Source organism: Pyrus communis, chromosome 16 (genome assembly GCF_963583255.1).
Source record: "Pyrus communis chromosome 16, drPyrComm1.1, whole genome shotgun sequence".
Lineage (NCBI taxonomy): Eukaryota > Viridiplantae > Streptophyta > Magnoliopsida > Rosales > Rosaceae > Pyrus > Pyrus communis.
In genome coordinates, this window is record NC_084818.1 from 9,646,881 (window position 1) to 9,663,155 (window position 16,275).

The 16,275-nt window shown below is 38.0% G+C and overlaps 2 protein-coding genes and 1 long non-coding RNA gene across 3 annotated transcripts; 1 reads left to right on the plus strand and 2 right to left on the minus strand.

Moving 5' to 3' along the window:
* Positions 1-444: 444 nt before the first annotated feature.
* Positions 445-6,350, plus strand: LOC137720272 (CDPK-related kinase 3-like). The gene is made up of 11 exons (XM_068459320.1): positions 445-1,236; positions 2,296-2,426; positions 2,588-2,629; positions 2,709-2,817; positions 2,919-2,997; positions 3,727-4,023; positions 4,468-4,577; positions 5,294-5,401; positions 5,487-5,549; positions 5,728-5,895; positions 6,001-6,350. Exons 1-11 carry the CDS (start codon positions 688-690, stop codon positions 6,136-6,138), a joined length of 1,794 nt encoding a protein of 597 aa, XP_068315421.1. The 5' UTR covers positions 445-687; the 3' UTR covers positions 6,139-6,350.
* Positions 6,351-7,683: 1,333 nt separating this feature from the next.
* LOC137719766 (uncharacterized) lies at positions 7,684-8,091 on the minus strand. The gene has a single exon (XM_068458790.1). The coding sequence runs from the start codon at positions 8,089-8,091 to the stop codon at positions 7,684-7,686; it is 408 nt and encodes a 135-aa protein (XP_068314891.1).
* Positions 8,092-14,688: 6,597 nt separating this feature from the next.
* LOC137719584 (uncharacterized) lies at positions 14,689-16,135 on the minus strand. Its single transcript, XR_011066416.1, has 5 exons — positions 15,919-16,135; positions 15,617-15,827; positions 15,389-15,494; positions 15,220-15,299; positions 14,689-15,131 (listed from the first exon to the last, which is right to left on the minus strand). It is a non-coding gene; the product is annotated as an uncharacterized lncRNA (long non-coding RNA).
* Between the last annotated feature and the right edge of the window lie 140 nt (positions 16,136-16,275).

The window sequence follows — 16,275 nt, forward strand, 5'->3', positions numbered from 1 at the left end:
GGATAAAGTGAATAGTATCAGGATTGATTTTTTAATGTAAAACTATGATTTTTTGTTAAAGTTCTATCGTAAAGTGAATAGTACTGAGAGCTTTTCGTTAAAGTTCTATTAGTATAATTGGTTCGATACTTTTTCGAGCTGATTTCGATATGATTCGAGTCAAATTTGTTTTAATGGGGTTTTTTTCTACTCTGATGCATGCACTTTTCTGAAAATAACTTTGACTCTCAACGTGCTTCTAGTAAAAACGCTTACTAAAATGTTTTATGTAGGAAAACAATCCGTCCTACACCATGATTTAGACCATCCATCCTTGTGATTAATCAAATCCAACGACCCAGAATCTGTCAAACATTTGTTTGCTAGGAAGGAGTAGAGCAGTTTATAATACCTCGTCACTTGGCTCATGGTGTCCCAGCAGCACAGCGCCTTACTCATTCTGTCCGAGTCCCTCTCTCTCTCTCTCTCTCTCCCCCTCTTTCTCTCTCTCCCATTCCCCTGACTCAAATTCTCTTTCATTCTCTTGGTTTATCGTTTTCTCGCCGTAGATCTCAAATTTCTCATTTCTCCCATTTTGTCGTCTCTCGCCGGCAGGGGGACGACTCAGATTCCATAGGGGCCGTCAGATGTGCGGACTTTGACTCGGGGCTCGTGATCCGATACACCGCCGGAGACTGAGCTTCGACGATGGGCCAGTGCTACGGCAAAACCATTCCCACCACCGAAAATGACCCCAAGTCCACCACCGTAACTACAATCACTACCTCCGTTCACCAACCTCAAACGACGCCGTCTCAGGCCGGGCAGAACGGGGCCGTCAGCGTAAAAAACACGCCGGCCAGGTCGTCGAACCCTAGCCCGTGGCCGAGCCCTTACCCACACGGTGTATCGGCCAGCCCGTTGCCCGATGGAGTGTCGCCGTCTCCGGCGAGGTCGTCGACTCCGGGTAGGTTTTTCAGGCGGAGGTTCGCGCCTCCTTCTCCGGCGAAGCACATAAAGGCGTCGCTAGCGAAGCGTTTTGGGAAGCCGAAGGAGAGTCCGATTCCGGAGGAGGGTGGGGCGGAGCCGGAGCAGTCGCTGGACAAGAGTTTCGGGTACGGGAAGAATTTCGGAGCTAAGTACGAGCTCGGGAAGGAGGTGGGGCGAGGGCATTTTGGTCATACTTGCTCTGGTAGGGGAAAGAAGGGTGAGCTCAGGGACCAGGCTGTGGCTGTTAAGATAATTTCGAAAGCCAAGGTACAATTGAGCTCTGATATCAATTCTGCATTCCTTTCAATTGCTTGTTTAGTGATTGTTTTTGAAATTCGATTGTGTTTATATCGAAAATGTAGTGAAGCGGGTACTAAAGTTAACACATTTATGTTGAAGTTACGCGATTATTGCCAAACCATTATGGGAAATGTGGAGGGATTGGATGCCATCTCTTATGGGATTCCTGTTTCGGGTTCGTGCATTGGTGGTGGCAAGTGAATTTTAATTAGGGAAGAAAAATTGGATGGGTGTGGATAGAGAAACCACATTTAGGGAAATTGTTATAGTAAAGCAGAATTTATGAACTAGATACGGTGGTTTAGTTCGCGGTATCCCACAATGATGTGGGATGTGCTGCATGAAAATGATGTCTTTAACTCAGGGATCGTTAAATCTTATGTTGCTTCTTGCACTGCACACACGTTGCTATATGTCTGCAGAAGGGAGATGTACGTGTCCTTGTCTCTTCGTTGCGTTAATGCACGATAATTCTCTTTCTGTAATGAATACGTGATTATCTGAGTTCACAAAAGGGGTACACGACAAGTTTGTTGACTTGCCAAAGCTAGGGAAATGCACATTGGTTTGTTCCTCAATGTCATTCACCTAGGTGTTGAATGAAGCGTGGTACATTGTAGGTTTTACATTTGTTATGAGGTAAATTGATTTTACTTTTCAAATTGAATTATTTGTGTTTAACTTGCCTCGGAGCTAGATTTTATTGACCTTTCAGTCAGCCAGATATCTGCTCACATATGTCAAATTTGGTAATTTTAGGACAGCATTATGATCTGTTACGATTTCTTGTCTGAAGTTGTAATTTATAGCTGGAAATGAATCTGGTCTACGATCTGTGTGTGAGTACGTAGCAACTATGATAACTCCTGTGCTCCGATGATTTGGACGTGTGCCATCCTTCCTCATATTCTATTTCCTTTTTCCCTTAGGTCTATAATTTCTGTAGCTGTAATGGCATGAGATATTATAAATAATGACACCCTTTTAAATGCATTGTATTTGTTTCTTACCAAATTCATTTGGCAGATGACGACAGCAATATCAATTGAAGATGTTCGTAGAGAGGTGAAGATATTGAAAGCTCTATCTGGGCATAAGCATCTTGTAAAATTTTATGATGCATGTGAAGACGCCAATAATGTTTACATTGTCATGGAGTATGTATACCTTGTTTTCTGTTCATCCTTTTTATTTTGACAGTCAGTTGCATGCATGATTGTTGAATGACGAAGTATATAAACTTTTCTGATTGAGGCATCATATGCCACGTCTCATGCTCCTTTGGTGTGACATCTGTGGATTTGTGTTCTCTTACCAGATTGTGTGAAGGGGGGGAACTTCTTGACAGAATTTTATCTAGGTAATTTCTTTGCCAGTATTGAAATACTCATTTCATTCCAAAGGTGTATTGTATGTTGACAAACTCACCTTAACTGCAGAGGCGGAAAGTATGCAGAGGAAGATGCAAAACACATAGTGGTGCAAATCTTAAGTGTTGTTTCATTTTGTCATCTTCAAGGCGTTGTGCACCGTGACTTAAAACCAGAGGTTTTGATTATCAACCTATGTGTTTAAGTTAATTATGACTTCTTATCTGTTTCTACCTCCAAACATAGTGCTAAATATTTTTTCTCTTTCCTGTTTAACAGAATTTCCTTTTCGCTTCTAGAAGTGAAGATGCTGATATGAAGCTTATTGATTTTGGTCTTTCTGACTTTATCAGACCAGGTATCTATTGATGATCATCCCTACTCTCTTGTTAGTTGAAGTTGGATATTATCCTTGTTTTAGTAAATATATTAGAGCTGCAGTTAGAGTACCGCTTGGTTTTAGTTATTGTTTTCCTTTTTGAAACGGACAACATTCAATATTCCTGACTATTTGATGTTTCAATTGAATGGAACACCTTACAATGACTTGGCACCTGGGTATGCTTTTGATAAGTTTGATGATTTTTTTCAACTCCAGGTTAATTTGGTTGAAATTGAAGATAAATACACGTTTTTGTATTTGTATCGGGTATGAAATGAATTCTTTCTTAGAAGTGTTCTGTTTTGTATGCCATTTTTTGGATTTGTAGGAAACTTGTTGAATGTTTTCAACAAGTCCAATCTAATTCTGGTAAATCTGTGGATGCGGTAGTATCAAGTCCAGTATAATTCTGTGCAACATATCTTATCTTCTAACCCCTCTTGGAAAAGAAAACAGAGAGCGTTTAGTTGTTCATCATTTTTCCAAGAAAAACTAAATTTGGTCATAGTCACCAAAAAAGAAATCATGTGCGATGAGAACTGTAGTGGAAAACATGCAGTCCTTTTTCAACTAACCAATGTCAATATGAAATGTGTGTTTCCCCTCTTTTGACTGCTAGATCTAATTCTTACTTTCTTTGTACTTATTACATTAAAGGAGGAAACTTTATCTTCATTATTTACCCATTTATGCGTTTATGTGCAGATGAAAGACTTAATGACATTGTTGGAAGTGCATACTATGTTGCGCCTGAAGTCCTCCATAGATCTTATAGCCTTGAGGGAGATATATGGAGCATTGGTGTTATCACCTATATCCTGCTATGTGGAAGCCGACCTTTCTGGGCACGAACCGAATCTGGAATTTTCCGTGCAGTGCTAAGAGCTGATCCGAGCTTCGATGATTTGCCCTGGCCTACTATATCTCTAGAGGCCAAGGACTTCGTAAGAAGACTTTTGAATAAGGACTACCGAAAAAGAATGACTGCTGTCCAAGCCTTATGTAAGCCAAATTTCTTTCTATTGCTGTCTAAAGTACTACCCAGGAGATAAAAAATTGGTGGACAGTTTTAGATGATATGCTTTGCTCTTAATCATGTTTGGGTGGTCTGTGTGTTTCTCTCCCACAATCTAAATAACTTATTGATTTCAGGGTAGCGGGTGGGAGGTTTCTATTTGGTTGCTCCATCATATTTGAACTGCATCCATCTATATTGTGTCATATGCTGAAATACATGTGTTCATTCTCTCAAAAAGTGTGGTTATAGAATCATCCCATACATATCCTGCAATATAACTACAATTATTGTTAGTTTGATACCGAATATTCTTAAGCAAAAGTGACTTTAAATTGAATACTATTTCAATTTGGCATTGTTATTTGATAGTGATGATAAGTGATATTTTCTATTTGTTATTCAAAGCTAATAATGACACATAATTGCAGCTCACCCATGGTTGCGAGATGATAGTCGTCCTCTTCCTTTGGATATATTGATATATAAATTAGTCAAATCATATCTCCATGCTACGCCGTTCAAACGTGCAGCACTTAAGGTATTGTTAGCATTTCCAAATATGACTCTTTCTACCTTCACCCCATTTCTTTTTTCACTATTAGAAATTTTCGATATCACCGAATTATTCATGTTACATATAGCTTGGCCGTGTCTGCTCTTAAATGTCAAAGCTTCATCTCTTGGTTTTACTTGATGATTAAACTGTTTCCTTTTCATTTTGGATCTCAAAGAATGTATTTTCAACTGTATAATATATCATCACCTTCACCCTATGGCATCCTTGAAAATGATGCTTATAAAATGTCAATATTGAGATATCTTTGTTACATGGGAAGATACTTCTATGTAATCAATATCTACTTTTTAAGAAACTTAATTGGCAAAGTGAACAGAAAAATCAACCCTTGTTTTGTTAATTGGTGGAGAAAGAAAATTATTAAATTACTATCTCAGTTTCCACTTTTCGGTTCTGATGTCTAATGGAAGTGAGACGAAAAGGTAAAACCTTTAGCTTTTCTTTTGAACCCTTTACAAAATAGGCAGTGTGATGGTTCATAGAGACATTCTAATTTCATATCAATTTCTCCATTTAGCTAAATCCTAGTAAATTACATAATTTGTTCCTCTTTTTTTCTCTTGTTTCCTGTGTCTAATGCTGTGTGATCAATAATCTGCCATTTCTTTCACTTTTCATGGAGCCCGATATATCCTACATTAAAGATATGTTTCTGTTTTTTCATGACGTGATTGCAGTCTCTTTCCAAAGCTTTGACGGAGGAAGAGCTGATATATCTAAGAGCCCAATTCATGCTTTTGGAACCAGATAAAGATGAGCGCGTCTCTCTTCGTAATTTCAAAATGGTTATCTCCTACTAATTCTTTTAATAGTTTCCAGGCAATGTATATTTTGAAGAGGGGCTTATGGTGAGGAAATTAAACTTTGCAGGCTCTACAGAGAAATTCAACCGAAGCGATGAAAGAGTCAAAGGTTGTTGATATCCTAAATGCGGTAAGGCTTATGTTATATTCTACTCTTGCTTTTGGATTGTGTTAGTTGAAGTTTGCTAGCATGTGCAGGCTACCGTAACTTTAGCTATAATTTATCTGACACTTAAACCTTTTTTATCCCATGGTATTTGAGGTCAGCAATTATCATTTTCTCAATTCCCTGTTAAAATTGATTTCAGATGGAACCGCTTGCTTATAGAACAATGAACTTCGAAGAATTTTGTGCAGCCGCAATCAGTACCCATCAATTGGAGGCCCTTGAAGGGTGGGAGCAGATAGCCTGTACCGCTTTTGAGCATTTTGAACAGGAGGGTAACCGAGTCATATCAATTGAAGAACTGGCAAGAGTATGACCAACTATGCTCCTCTCGTTTTCTCGGAAATCTTGTATCCTTTCCTTTTACAGCAGATTTTTGCTGCATTTCTTATTTTAACTGAAACGGTTTCTGCAGGAATTAAATCTCGGCCCTTCTGCCTACAATATCCTCCGAGATTGGATCAGAAGCGCGGACGGAAAGCTCAATTTCCTTGGATATACAAAATTTTTGCACGGTGTGACGATCCGGAGCTCCAACACCAGACACCATTAGTTTTATTCTTCTCTCTTTTTACCCTCTTTCTTTTTAGCTTTTTGACATATAGTTTCTTATAAGATTCATGGGTTTCGGATGATTTGCGGGAGTTTTAGTTTCTTTTTCTTCGGGCGCGTCGGGGTAAAGAAAAATGTGTATAAAAAAGTGAACATGTTAGTGAATCCGGTTGGGAATTTCGACCCAATTTTTAAAAAGTTGTTGATTTTTCGCCTTTCTGATTCCCTATTTTGCAGTTGATGTGGTTGAGTTTTTGTTGCACATCATCTTCTGCGGATTTTGTAGTTTTTCTCCCCTTTCCGGGCGTGCACTCTGATGGTCCCAGTAGTTTCGATCGATCATGTTCAATTTGATTGCTAAATAATTCAACCAACTTCTCTCTCTAAACAAGTGGGCATCTACCATGCACTACTATATACTCGCGTATAGTATGTGAGGGGTTTTATGTTCGATTTTCTTTAAAAATAAATTTGAACCACATTAATGCAGTTTGCGTATAGTATGTGAGAGGTTTTATGTTCGATTTTCTTTAAAAATAAATTTGAACCACATTAATGCAGTCAACGAAAATCGAACGCAAGTGAGAAATGTAATACGTAATCGAGTAAGTGATTTGATCGAGTGAAAGATGTGAGTGAGTGATTGTGAAATGTATGGAAGTATATATAGGCATGCATATAGAAGAGTTGGAATTTAAGTTAGATAATCACTCTAGATTTAGATGAGACTGATTTGATTTTATCTAAATTAGTCGACCGATGAGGATTAGTATAAAAGTAAATAAACCATCATGCATAGGTGATTAAAAACTCGAAGTGTTTAAACAATAAAACCAATAAGAAACCTTTTTGAATTAGGTTTTTCTAATTTGACAGTAATTATCAATTAAAAGAGAATTAGATCAACAAGACCTCAGTTGATCTAATAGTTTGAATTAATTCACTCTTCTAATTTACTATATACTACTATATACTCGCATATTATATGGCATGTAGTAATTTAGAAAAACCAAAAATGTTCTTTTAATCGTCAAATAATCAAGAAATGCATAATCACTCGTCGATCCTTTTAGATTTGACATCAAAGATTAAGACTAAAACATTGATAAATATATATTTATTCTCTACTTATATCAGGTCTAAAAATAGGCCATCATAAGTTCTTGATCACCCCCAAGAGAACATGACTCGTCCAAATCCGTTTGGTAAAGTCTGAAGATTAATACGAGCTCATTATCTTTTAGGATCGTATGTAAAAAAATCATCGTCCATAGTTGAAATCAAACTCTAGTTTATAAATAGGATTCTTGTTAGAGATTGTTAAATTTTTTTGGTCGAAATTTGAATATTATTAAATACGAATCGAAATGTTTACATCAGACGTCAGAATGTTAAACAACCATTTTAGTTCAAAACCATCCCATAAATGAACAACCCTCACGTGCATGACATAAGATGCCACAAGATACGCAACCTCATTATAGGCACGAGGAGCATATAAAAACTCAACAACACATAATTGTTGCTTAAGAAGATTAATATCCCATCAAATACCATCCAGAATTGCCTCCGATTGCAAACTCCCATGAATCATGTCGGCAAGAACATGTGAATCAGTTTCCACCTGAACAGACTCAAAGCCTCTTTCCACACAAGCCACCAAAGCCAACCTTAGTGCTTCTGCTTCCGTCATAATACTCGACACACAAAGGATTCTACCCACACCTCCAGCACCTTTGAAAATGCCCACAAAATCCCTCGCAACCCACCCAACGCCACCCATACTAGTACGACTACACCATGCACCATCACAATTAACTTTTACTGTTCGAAAAGTTGGCTTTATCAACCCTTGAGTACTCTCCCTTCTACATTGCAGCCCACGGGGTGGCTGCTGCAGTGATTCCCCCTCACACGTCGCTATCTCTTCCCATTGTTGTTGAAGTAATCGCATCGCGACAAGAGGCTCTACCTCAATCTTATCAAACACCTAACTATTGCGACACTTCCAGATCCTCCATAGACCACAAACCACCCACCGCATAAGGTCACTAGGCTCCCCCTCCTTGCCATATTTTGCACACAACCACTTCCAACATTCCAAGAAATCCTCACCCACCACCATGGCCACATCTAATTTCAACGGAGAACCAAACCAGAAAACACGAGCAAATGGGCACCTAAAGAAAATATGTACCTGCGTTTCCACCTCACCTTCGCAGAGCGGGCAACTAGTCTCCAAACAAATCCCCCTACCTTGCAAATTTGTACGTACTGGAAGGAAGTTCCAACACCCCTTCCAAACAAAATGGCATAACGTAGGCGGAACCTTCAACCTCCATATATCCCGCCACACCGAATCCTTGCGGGATATATTAACTCTATGAACTTTTGGCACGTTGGGATTACGCGTCAATTGTATTAATCCCAACAAAATTTTAGGGTTGTCACCTGTCAATTCCCATAACGACACTGTGTATGAGCTTTCAATTGTCAAAGAAAAAAGTATATTAGAGTTGGATAATTATAAATTAAAAGAGAACAGGAATTTGATTTTATCTAATAGAAGCATGTAGTAGACTAGTACTGCACATCAACCACCACGGGGTGATTAAGTGATTGGGAACGAATTTCAGGCCTGCATTTGACGAGGTGAGTTTTGGATTCGATTCCTAACACTGGTGAATCACAAAATGATGGTAAAGGGATGTTGAAATATCATCGGAATCTTCCAGTCTTCCCAACCCGGAAAGGATAGACTGCTATGACAAAGCCATATACTGGTCTCTTTTTTTTTATTTTTTTATTTTTTATTAAAAGACAAGTACTGCACATCTCTATGTTACTATCATTAGATATATATATATATATATATTGACAAGCGTTATATCCCAATACAATTGCAGTAGTTTGATACTATGTACTTCATACTTATTCTAAAATTGCCTTTGGGATACATCTATGTCATGAGCAGCGTTTTGAAAGGCATGCGATTGCACGCCTTGTGGAAAGGCATCACCGAAACGCTCTAGGCGCAGTCATGAAAAGGTGACAATCCTGAAATGCATACGCCACCGTGGTAAAAAAGGCATGCGATTGCGAGGAATGCGTACACATAAGGAAGACGCCCTAAAGACCTAGACGTTGCGTTTGGTTTTAATAAGTGAGATAGCCTAAGGAGAAGTGGGCTTGAGAGAATGCAGCCCAAACCAACACAAAGAGAAAAAGTAGCACAACCCAAAAATTGTAGGAAGGAAGCACACTTAAAACTTTCGTTTAATAGGTCTATCTCAGAAAATTCTTCCGCGCTACATAACATTAAGGGTAAATTACATTTTCATACCTCAGGTTTATGGTCTATTTCAATTCTTTACAATATCTTTAAAACATTTCACTTTCATACCTTAAGTACTATTTTATTTCAAAATAATACATCTGTTACATTTTCCATTCATAGATCCATTAAGTGTTGACGTGATGCATGCCATGTGGCAAAAAAAAAAAATTTTTTGATTTTTTTTTAAAACCTGAATTTTAAAAAATAAATAAAAAAAATAAAAACCGATCCCCGACCCACCCCCTTCTCCCATCCATCATCACCCACCCCAAAATCCCACTCGAGCCACCCCTCTCTCCTATCCCCCATCACCCACCCTAAAAAATCCCACCCGAGATTAGGTGGATCTATCACAAAACCAGTCCAAAAATCATCTCAAACTCAAAATCCCCATCTCAAACTCCCCAAGATGAATCTACCACAAAACCACCCGAAATTAGGTGTGATTCGAGGTCTATGTACAAGGGAGTGTACAAGGGAGGTGGGTCGCAAGGTCACCCAGGGGGTGGGGGAGGGAGGGGAGGTTGGTTGCTAAGTCACGGGCGCGCGCGGGGTGGGGGGTGGGGGCTGGGTGGGTGTTAGGGGACGAACTGGATTACAAATTTTATTTTTATTTTCTTCTTACTCTTCCTCTTGTTGTTGTTGTTGTTGCATGTGGGGAACTAGGGGGGGGGGTGGGGACGAACTGGGTTGCAGTTTGTTTGTTTGTTTTTTTTTATTTTTATTTTTTCTCCCTCTTCACTTCTTCTTCTTGCAGGTGGGGTGGGGGGGAGGGGGATAATGGTTTATTTTATTTTTTTTAGAAAATTCAGGTTTAAAAAAAATAAAATTTTTTTTTTGCCACGTGGCACACATTTGGCAGCCACATCAGCACTTAACGGATCCATGGATGGAAAATGTAACCGATGTATTATTTTGAAATAAAATAGTACTTAAGGTATAAAAGTGAAATGTTTTGAAGATGTAGTAAGGAATTGAAATAGGCCCCAAACCTGAGGTATAAAAATGTAATTTACCCTAACATTAAATGCTACAAGTATGGAATGACTTGAATTGATTGAATTATTGTTTTTATTGTGATCTTGTGAATTCTGTTTTCATCATTAATACAACGAAACCTCACGCTCTCATTTGCTATTTCGAAATACCAATTTTGTTTATGTAGCACAACATACATCTCTTAGAGATGCTATACAATAGCTTTGCTTCGTAAGAAGAATTCTTTGGCACACAATTGATATTAAAACTCGATTGTAACTTGGCTTCGAAAATGATTTTAACAGCCACAAGCTAGTCAATGCTACGGCATGACAATTCCGACGACCGAAAATGAGCTCGATGTACAATTTAATGGAGTGCTAATATTAATTATACAATCCTTTGAACTGCTGTTCTTGTCATTGGGGGGGGGGGCTGTTCTTGTCATGGGGGGGGGGGGTGTTAATATTCGCTTCAAGGACATAATATATTAAATCTAGGATATTATTATCCCTTGTTACATCTTATTAGGGTACGTGTCACGAAATTAATTGAAAAAAGGGTACCGACACAAAACTAAATAGAAAAGTTAAATTGTGGCAGGTACTTACATGCCAGACATGCATATGTAATTATAACATATCATTTCGTGGTTATGAAAAAAGCAGATGCAAGCGTGAAGAGTGCACAAAATAAAAAAATGAAATTACTATAAAAAAATATATTTTAATTTAAGATATCTAAGATTCCACTATCTATTTAAACATGCCCCGAAGAAGAATGCTGGAGACCCTAAACGAATGGGAAAAAAAAAAAAGAGTACTTGTTTGTTTTGAGCTATTTTTTTGTACTCTAAACCTAGCTAGCTAATCTAAGATTAAACTAGAGATGGATCTTAAGCTTTTGTGCGTGCCGGTGAAGGTGAAGGTGAAGCTTTGCTGGAGCAATGATTCTTTAACAAAGCTTGGAAGAAGTAGTTGTGGAACTTGTAGAAAACATAGTTGGCGCAATCGTCGCCCATTTCTACAATGGCCTTGCAGCAATCTTCTTGAATGGCGACTTTGCGAGTCCAGTAAGATACGGAAATCTCATGGTAACAAGTTGCGGAGGCAGTGTGGTAAGCTCCAAGGCACTTTACAAGCTTAGGATCAGGGTTCCACCGTGACTACTATGGGGATGCGGGTGTTTGGGGTGCTGCAGGAGCTGTGGAATCGGAAGCAGCCAAACATTGTGTCAATAATACGCAAAAGAGAAGGAAAAACACAGCAACTCCTCCCTTCACCATCTTTGCTAAATTAGAATCTCAAGTGAGAAATATAAGCGATTTGATCGATCGAGTGAAAGATGCGAGATGGTGTTTGCATGTCAAACCTGTCGAAGTATAAATAGACATATATATAGAAGAGTTCCAATTTAAGTTAGATAATCACCTAAAAGTTAGATGAGAGTGATTCGATTTTATCGAAATTAGTCAGAGAGAAGATGTTATTTTCGGGAAAAATAAAAAATAAAAAATGACCATTCATAGTTGAAACCAAATTCTGGTTTAAATGTAGATCCAAAGTTCGTGTTAAGAGAAGGGTTAAATGCGCATTACAACTCTTACAACTAAAAGAGTTTTAATATTTGTTTGAAGACCAAGAGTGTTAGTCATTACATTTCATATTTCTCTCCTTTTCACTTCCTTTGTTCTTTTATCATATGCTTAGGAAGTTGTTATTAGTTAATATTAAAAGAGGTCATAGCTAGGAATGAATATATACTCTATCAGCTTACTTGAGATACTTCACAATGTCTATCATTGATTAATTTGATGTTATCTATTCTCGCCTAATTTTTCTTCATTTAGCATAATTTGTTTTTTTATGCTATCCATTGAAAATGCCATCTAAATATATGTATATGATCATTTTTTTTTTTTGTCCAACCATAGAATTTCATTAAAGTTAAAGTCAAATACAAATGTTTACATCCTCTGCTATAATTTTGGACATGTATTTAGGGAAAAGCAAACTCCATCTGTGAAATCAGCGAATGAGCCACCCTATTTCATCGCCGAGACACATGAAAACTCAATGAACTCCATTTGAATAGCTACCTGTATCAAATATAATGCTATCAATCATAATATCAGCATCTCCTTCTCACCCTTAAGCATTGAAATTAAATTGCTTGAATAAGATTCTATTATCACCCCATCGCAGCCCTCCTCAACACAAGCTGACAACGCCTCCCTCACTGCCTGCATCTATTGCGTAACCTAATAATCCCTTATAGTTTGACCACAAAAGGGAAAATACTTAATCCAAGGAAGCAACAAAAATTGACATGCTAATCCTCCCTACGGACCCTTCCCATCAAGCGTGCTTATATGTAACATGTCTGTGTTTCTAACTTTATACATCACGTAGAATTCTCAACTACCATACTGTGTATAATTGTGCCAACAACCCTTCATTTTGAGTGTATTTTCTGCTACCCTTTTTTTATTTTATTTTAATTTTGAGTGTATTTTCTGCTACCCTTAATCAAAGAATATTAAGAATTAAGGACCGCATCCAAAGTATCCCTTAGTTAAACAACAAACTCCGTGGGCATCCAGTACAAGAAGAGTAAAACATAAAGCCTGCGTAACAAGGGTAGGACAAGAGTGAAACCAAACATAATCTGAATTGATAAATGACTATAGGTGACAAGAGCATCAGTAACAAACTTCTCTTCTCTCCAATGTGGCGAAATTGAATGCTAACAAAGTGAGAAGTCAGGAGGTGAATATCCTGTGGAATAGTCCTGAGCCTCTAGGGAGTTAACAATAATGCTATTCTTACCATGTTTTTATACCACATTTATATACCACCTTGTAGACAGCCACATCATTTAAATTAATCAGAATTTAATTTAAATTAATCAGAATTTAATTTAAATTAATCAGAATTTAATTTAAATTAAAAATATTTAATAAACCAATAATTAAAAAAAACCTGGAATTAAACGGTGATTGTGGCATACGAGGAGTCTTCTCTTTCCTTTCCCGTTCAATCCTGCTTCTTCTCATGTTTAATTCTTCCATGCCAGTTCTTTCACACCATTTTTTTTCACCCTAGTTATTTTCACGTTAGTGTGGACTAAAATTATTGAAGACTTAGCAATTGACAATTTCTGAAGTGGGGTTCTAGGAACAGATTTCGCATTGGTAAGTTTCTCATCATAGCAATTTACATCATATCCAGATTTTAATTTGCCTGTGAAAATGCGAAAATTAGCTTCATCAATTCTACATTCTTTCTACAAGAAAACTCAACAAATTAAAAACATTTAGCATACATGTGCAAAATGCTATTGTTTTATTCCCTATTCTCCACATATATTGATCTGCAAAAATGAGAGTGGAGATTGAAATTAAACTGAAAGCAAAACGGTATCTAGGTGCTTGTAACCATCATTTAGTACTTGTTTACCACTTGATTATCCATATAATCAGTAATACAACAAAATTGAGTTTGGAGTGGTTGTAGTCCCAGACAGTGATGAAGTTGTCATCGGAGGTCTTTAGGGCCTCCAAGGCATCGGCGACGGTGGTGGTGGTGTGAGTAGTGTGAAGTGGGTACAAACACTACTAGGAATAACATCTTGGGCGATGAAGGGGAAACTGTCGCGCAAAGAGAAAAACCGTCACCAGAAACATTGGGCGGCGAAGACTTCGTCGCGCAAAGCTCATGACGTCAGGCATTGCGCAATGGAGGTAATGTCTTTGTCGAGCGAAATGAATATTGTGCGACGGAAGTCGTGGTCATTGGGCTACTGAGCGACGAAATTGGGTTTCAACCCCCAAACTCTTGCACGACAGTAACACAGGTTGGACCCTCAAAGTCTTGCGAGACGGATGTTGAATTTTGACCCACAAACTTTTGCGAGACGAATATAGAGGCCGTCGCAGTGAAATTTTAAAATTAGTTTTTTTTAAATAATTTATTATTTATTTGTAAATTAGTTTTTTAAATAATTTATTATTATTTTTTTTTTCGTTTATGTAAAAGTGAATTTAATGAAAATAAAAATAGAAAATGTAAAGAAAAATATTGAATTGAAAAATTATTGTAAATGTATATACAATGGAAAAAAAGTATTTTTAAATTCTAAAACAAATTAAAACAACACTAAAAAAAGAAGTCATCGACATCACAATCGTCGGCTGGTGGTGTTGCTGTTGTGTTAGGGGGTTGGGAGGTCGTGGCTGCTGCGACGGGGGGTTGAGAGGGCGTAGCTGCTGCTGGGGGGGGGGGGGGCTGGGAGGTCGTTTCTAGAGGTAGTTCAACGTCGGAGAATTGAATGCCAGAGATCTGAAGTGCAAGACGTATTTGGTTCATGAAATTGTTTTGGGCCACAATCTGAGACTGTTGGGCTGCAATCTGTTCATTCAAGCCCACCATTTCATATGTCAGCGTATCGACCCATTCAATTCTCTGCCTGGAGGATGAGGCAGACGAGTCCCGAAGGCTGGCTTTCTTAAGCCTCCAGTGAACATTCCCACATCGACGACCGAGGGTCTAATCAAGTGTGTCGGTCATGATCTGAAAAAGAGCAACCTCAGGGGGAAACACCTCATCGATCGAGGTCTCTAGGGGAAGTTGGGAAACCACCTCCTCGTGAATTGTTTGGCCCTTCTCCACCATGGTGGACTAGAAAAATGAAAAAAACAAATTAATTTGAATATAAATGTAATTAATACTAATACAAATTGAACATTATAAATGTGAAAGAACTTACATGAAGCTGCTCCATCAGCTCATCCCCGGGCCGAACGTACACCTCCTTGAACATGTCAATTTCAGGAAACTTTGACCCCCCTGAAATTTTTTAAAAAGTGTTAACATAGATTGTCAATTGTGTAATAAAGAGTAAAAAGATTGAAAACTTAAAATAAATATATAGTTACCTTACGTCGTACCTCCAACCTATAAGAGAAGCGTCGTGACCCAGATCGGTGAAGAAGTTTTTTCTTCGACCGATTGATCGAGTTTGCCTTCACTTTTTTATGTTCACTTAAAAAAAAAAAACGTATTAGTTTAGATATTTATAACAAATGAATGAAAAAAAATGAAATGTTTATTTTAAATTGTAAATTTTTTTATTAATATATTATTGAAATATAAATTATACGTACCAAGTATTTCTCATCTTGAAAATGGCCGCAGAGCCACATCCCGATGGTCCAGCAACTTCATAGGGCACCCAACTTCTAGAGCGACCTCCAGACCCTCATATAGCTCATAATGCTTGTGGAGGTCGCTCTTCCATTGAGTGAACCTACTGGAGTAAAGGTCGTTGAGGTACTCCATTTGGTTGGAATCGAGGTTGGAGAGCTCATAGTGATGCTGCAAAACTCAACAAATAAATAGTAGTTAAAATTTATAATCTTTGTATACTTTAATAAAAAATGTAGTATTTGAGGTTGAAAATACTTACCGATAATTCATAAAGCACGGCGTCATTGGTCTCTTGTGGCACAACTCTCCATTACTCCCACCTGAGGGGGCAATGGCTCCTGATAACACAACCAACGTCCGTGGCCAATACACTATGCTGCTCCTTTGTTGTAGCCGCACGATGTCAAGGATCCCACGTAATGGTGATCTTCTGGGTCGTGGTGTGAGTGGTATGAGAAGTCTTTTGTAGTCTACAAGGGCCCCTGGTTTTTTTTTACCTACCAAATAAACAAAGTAAACATTAGACGATTTCTATTTGCTACCGAAAATTTGACAGAACCTCCCCTAAAACTATAACATTTCCTAAAACCTGCACACAATATAACAACATAAACAA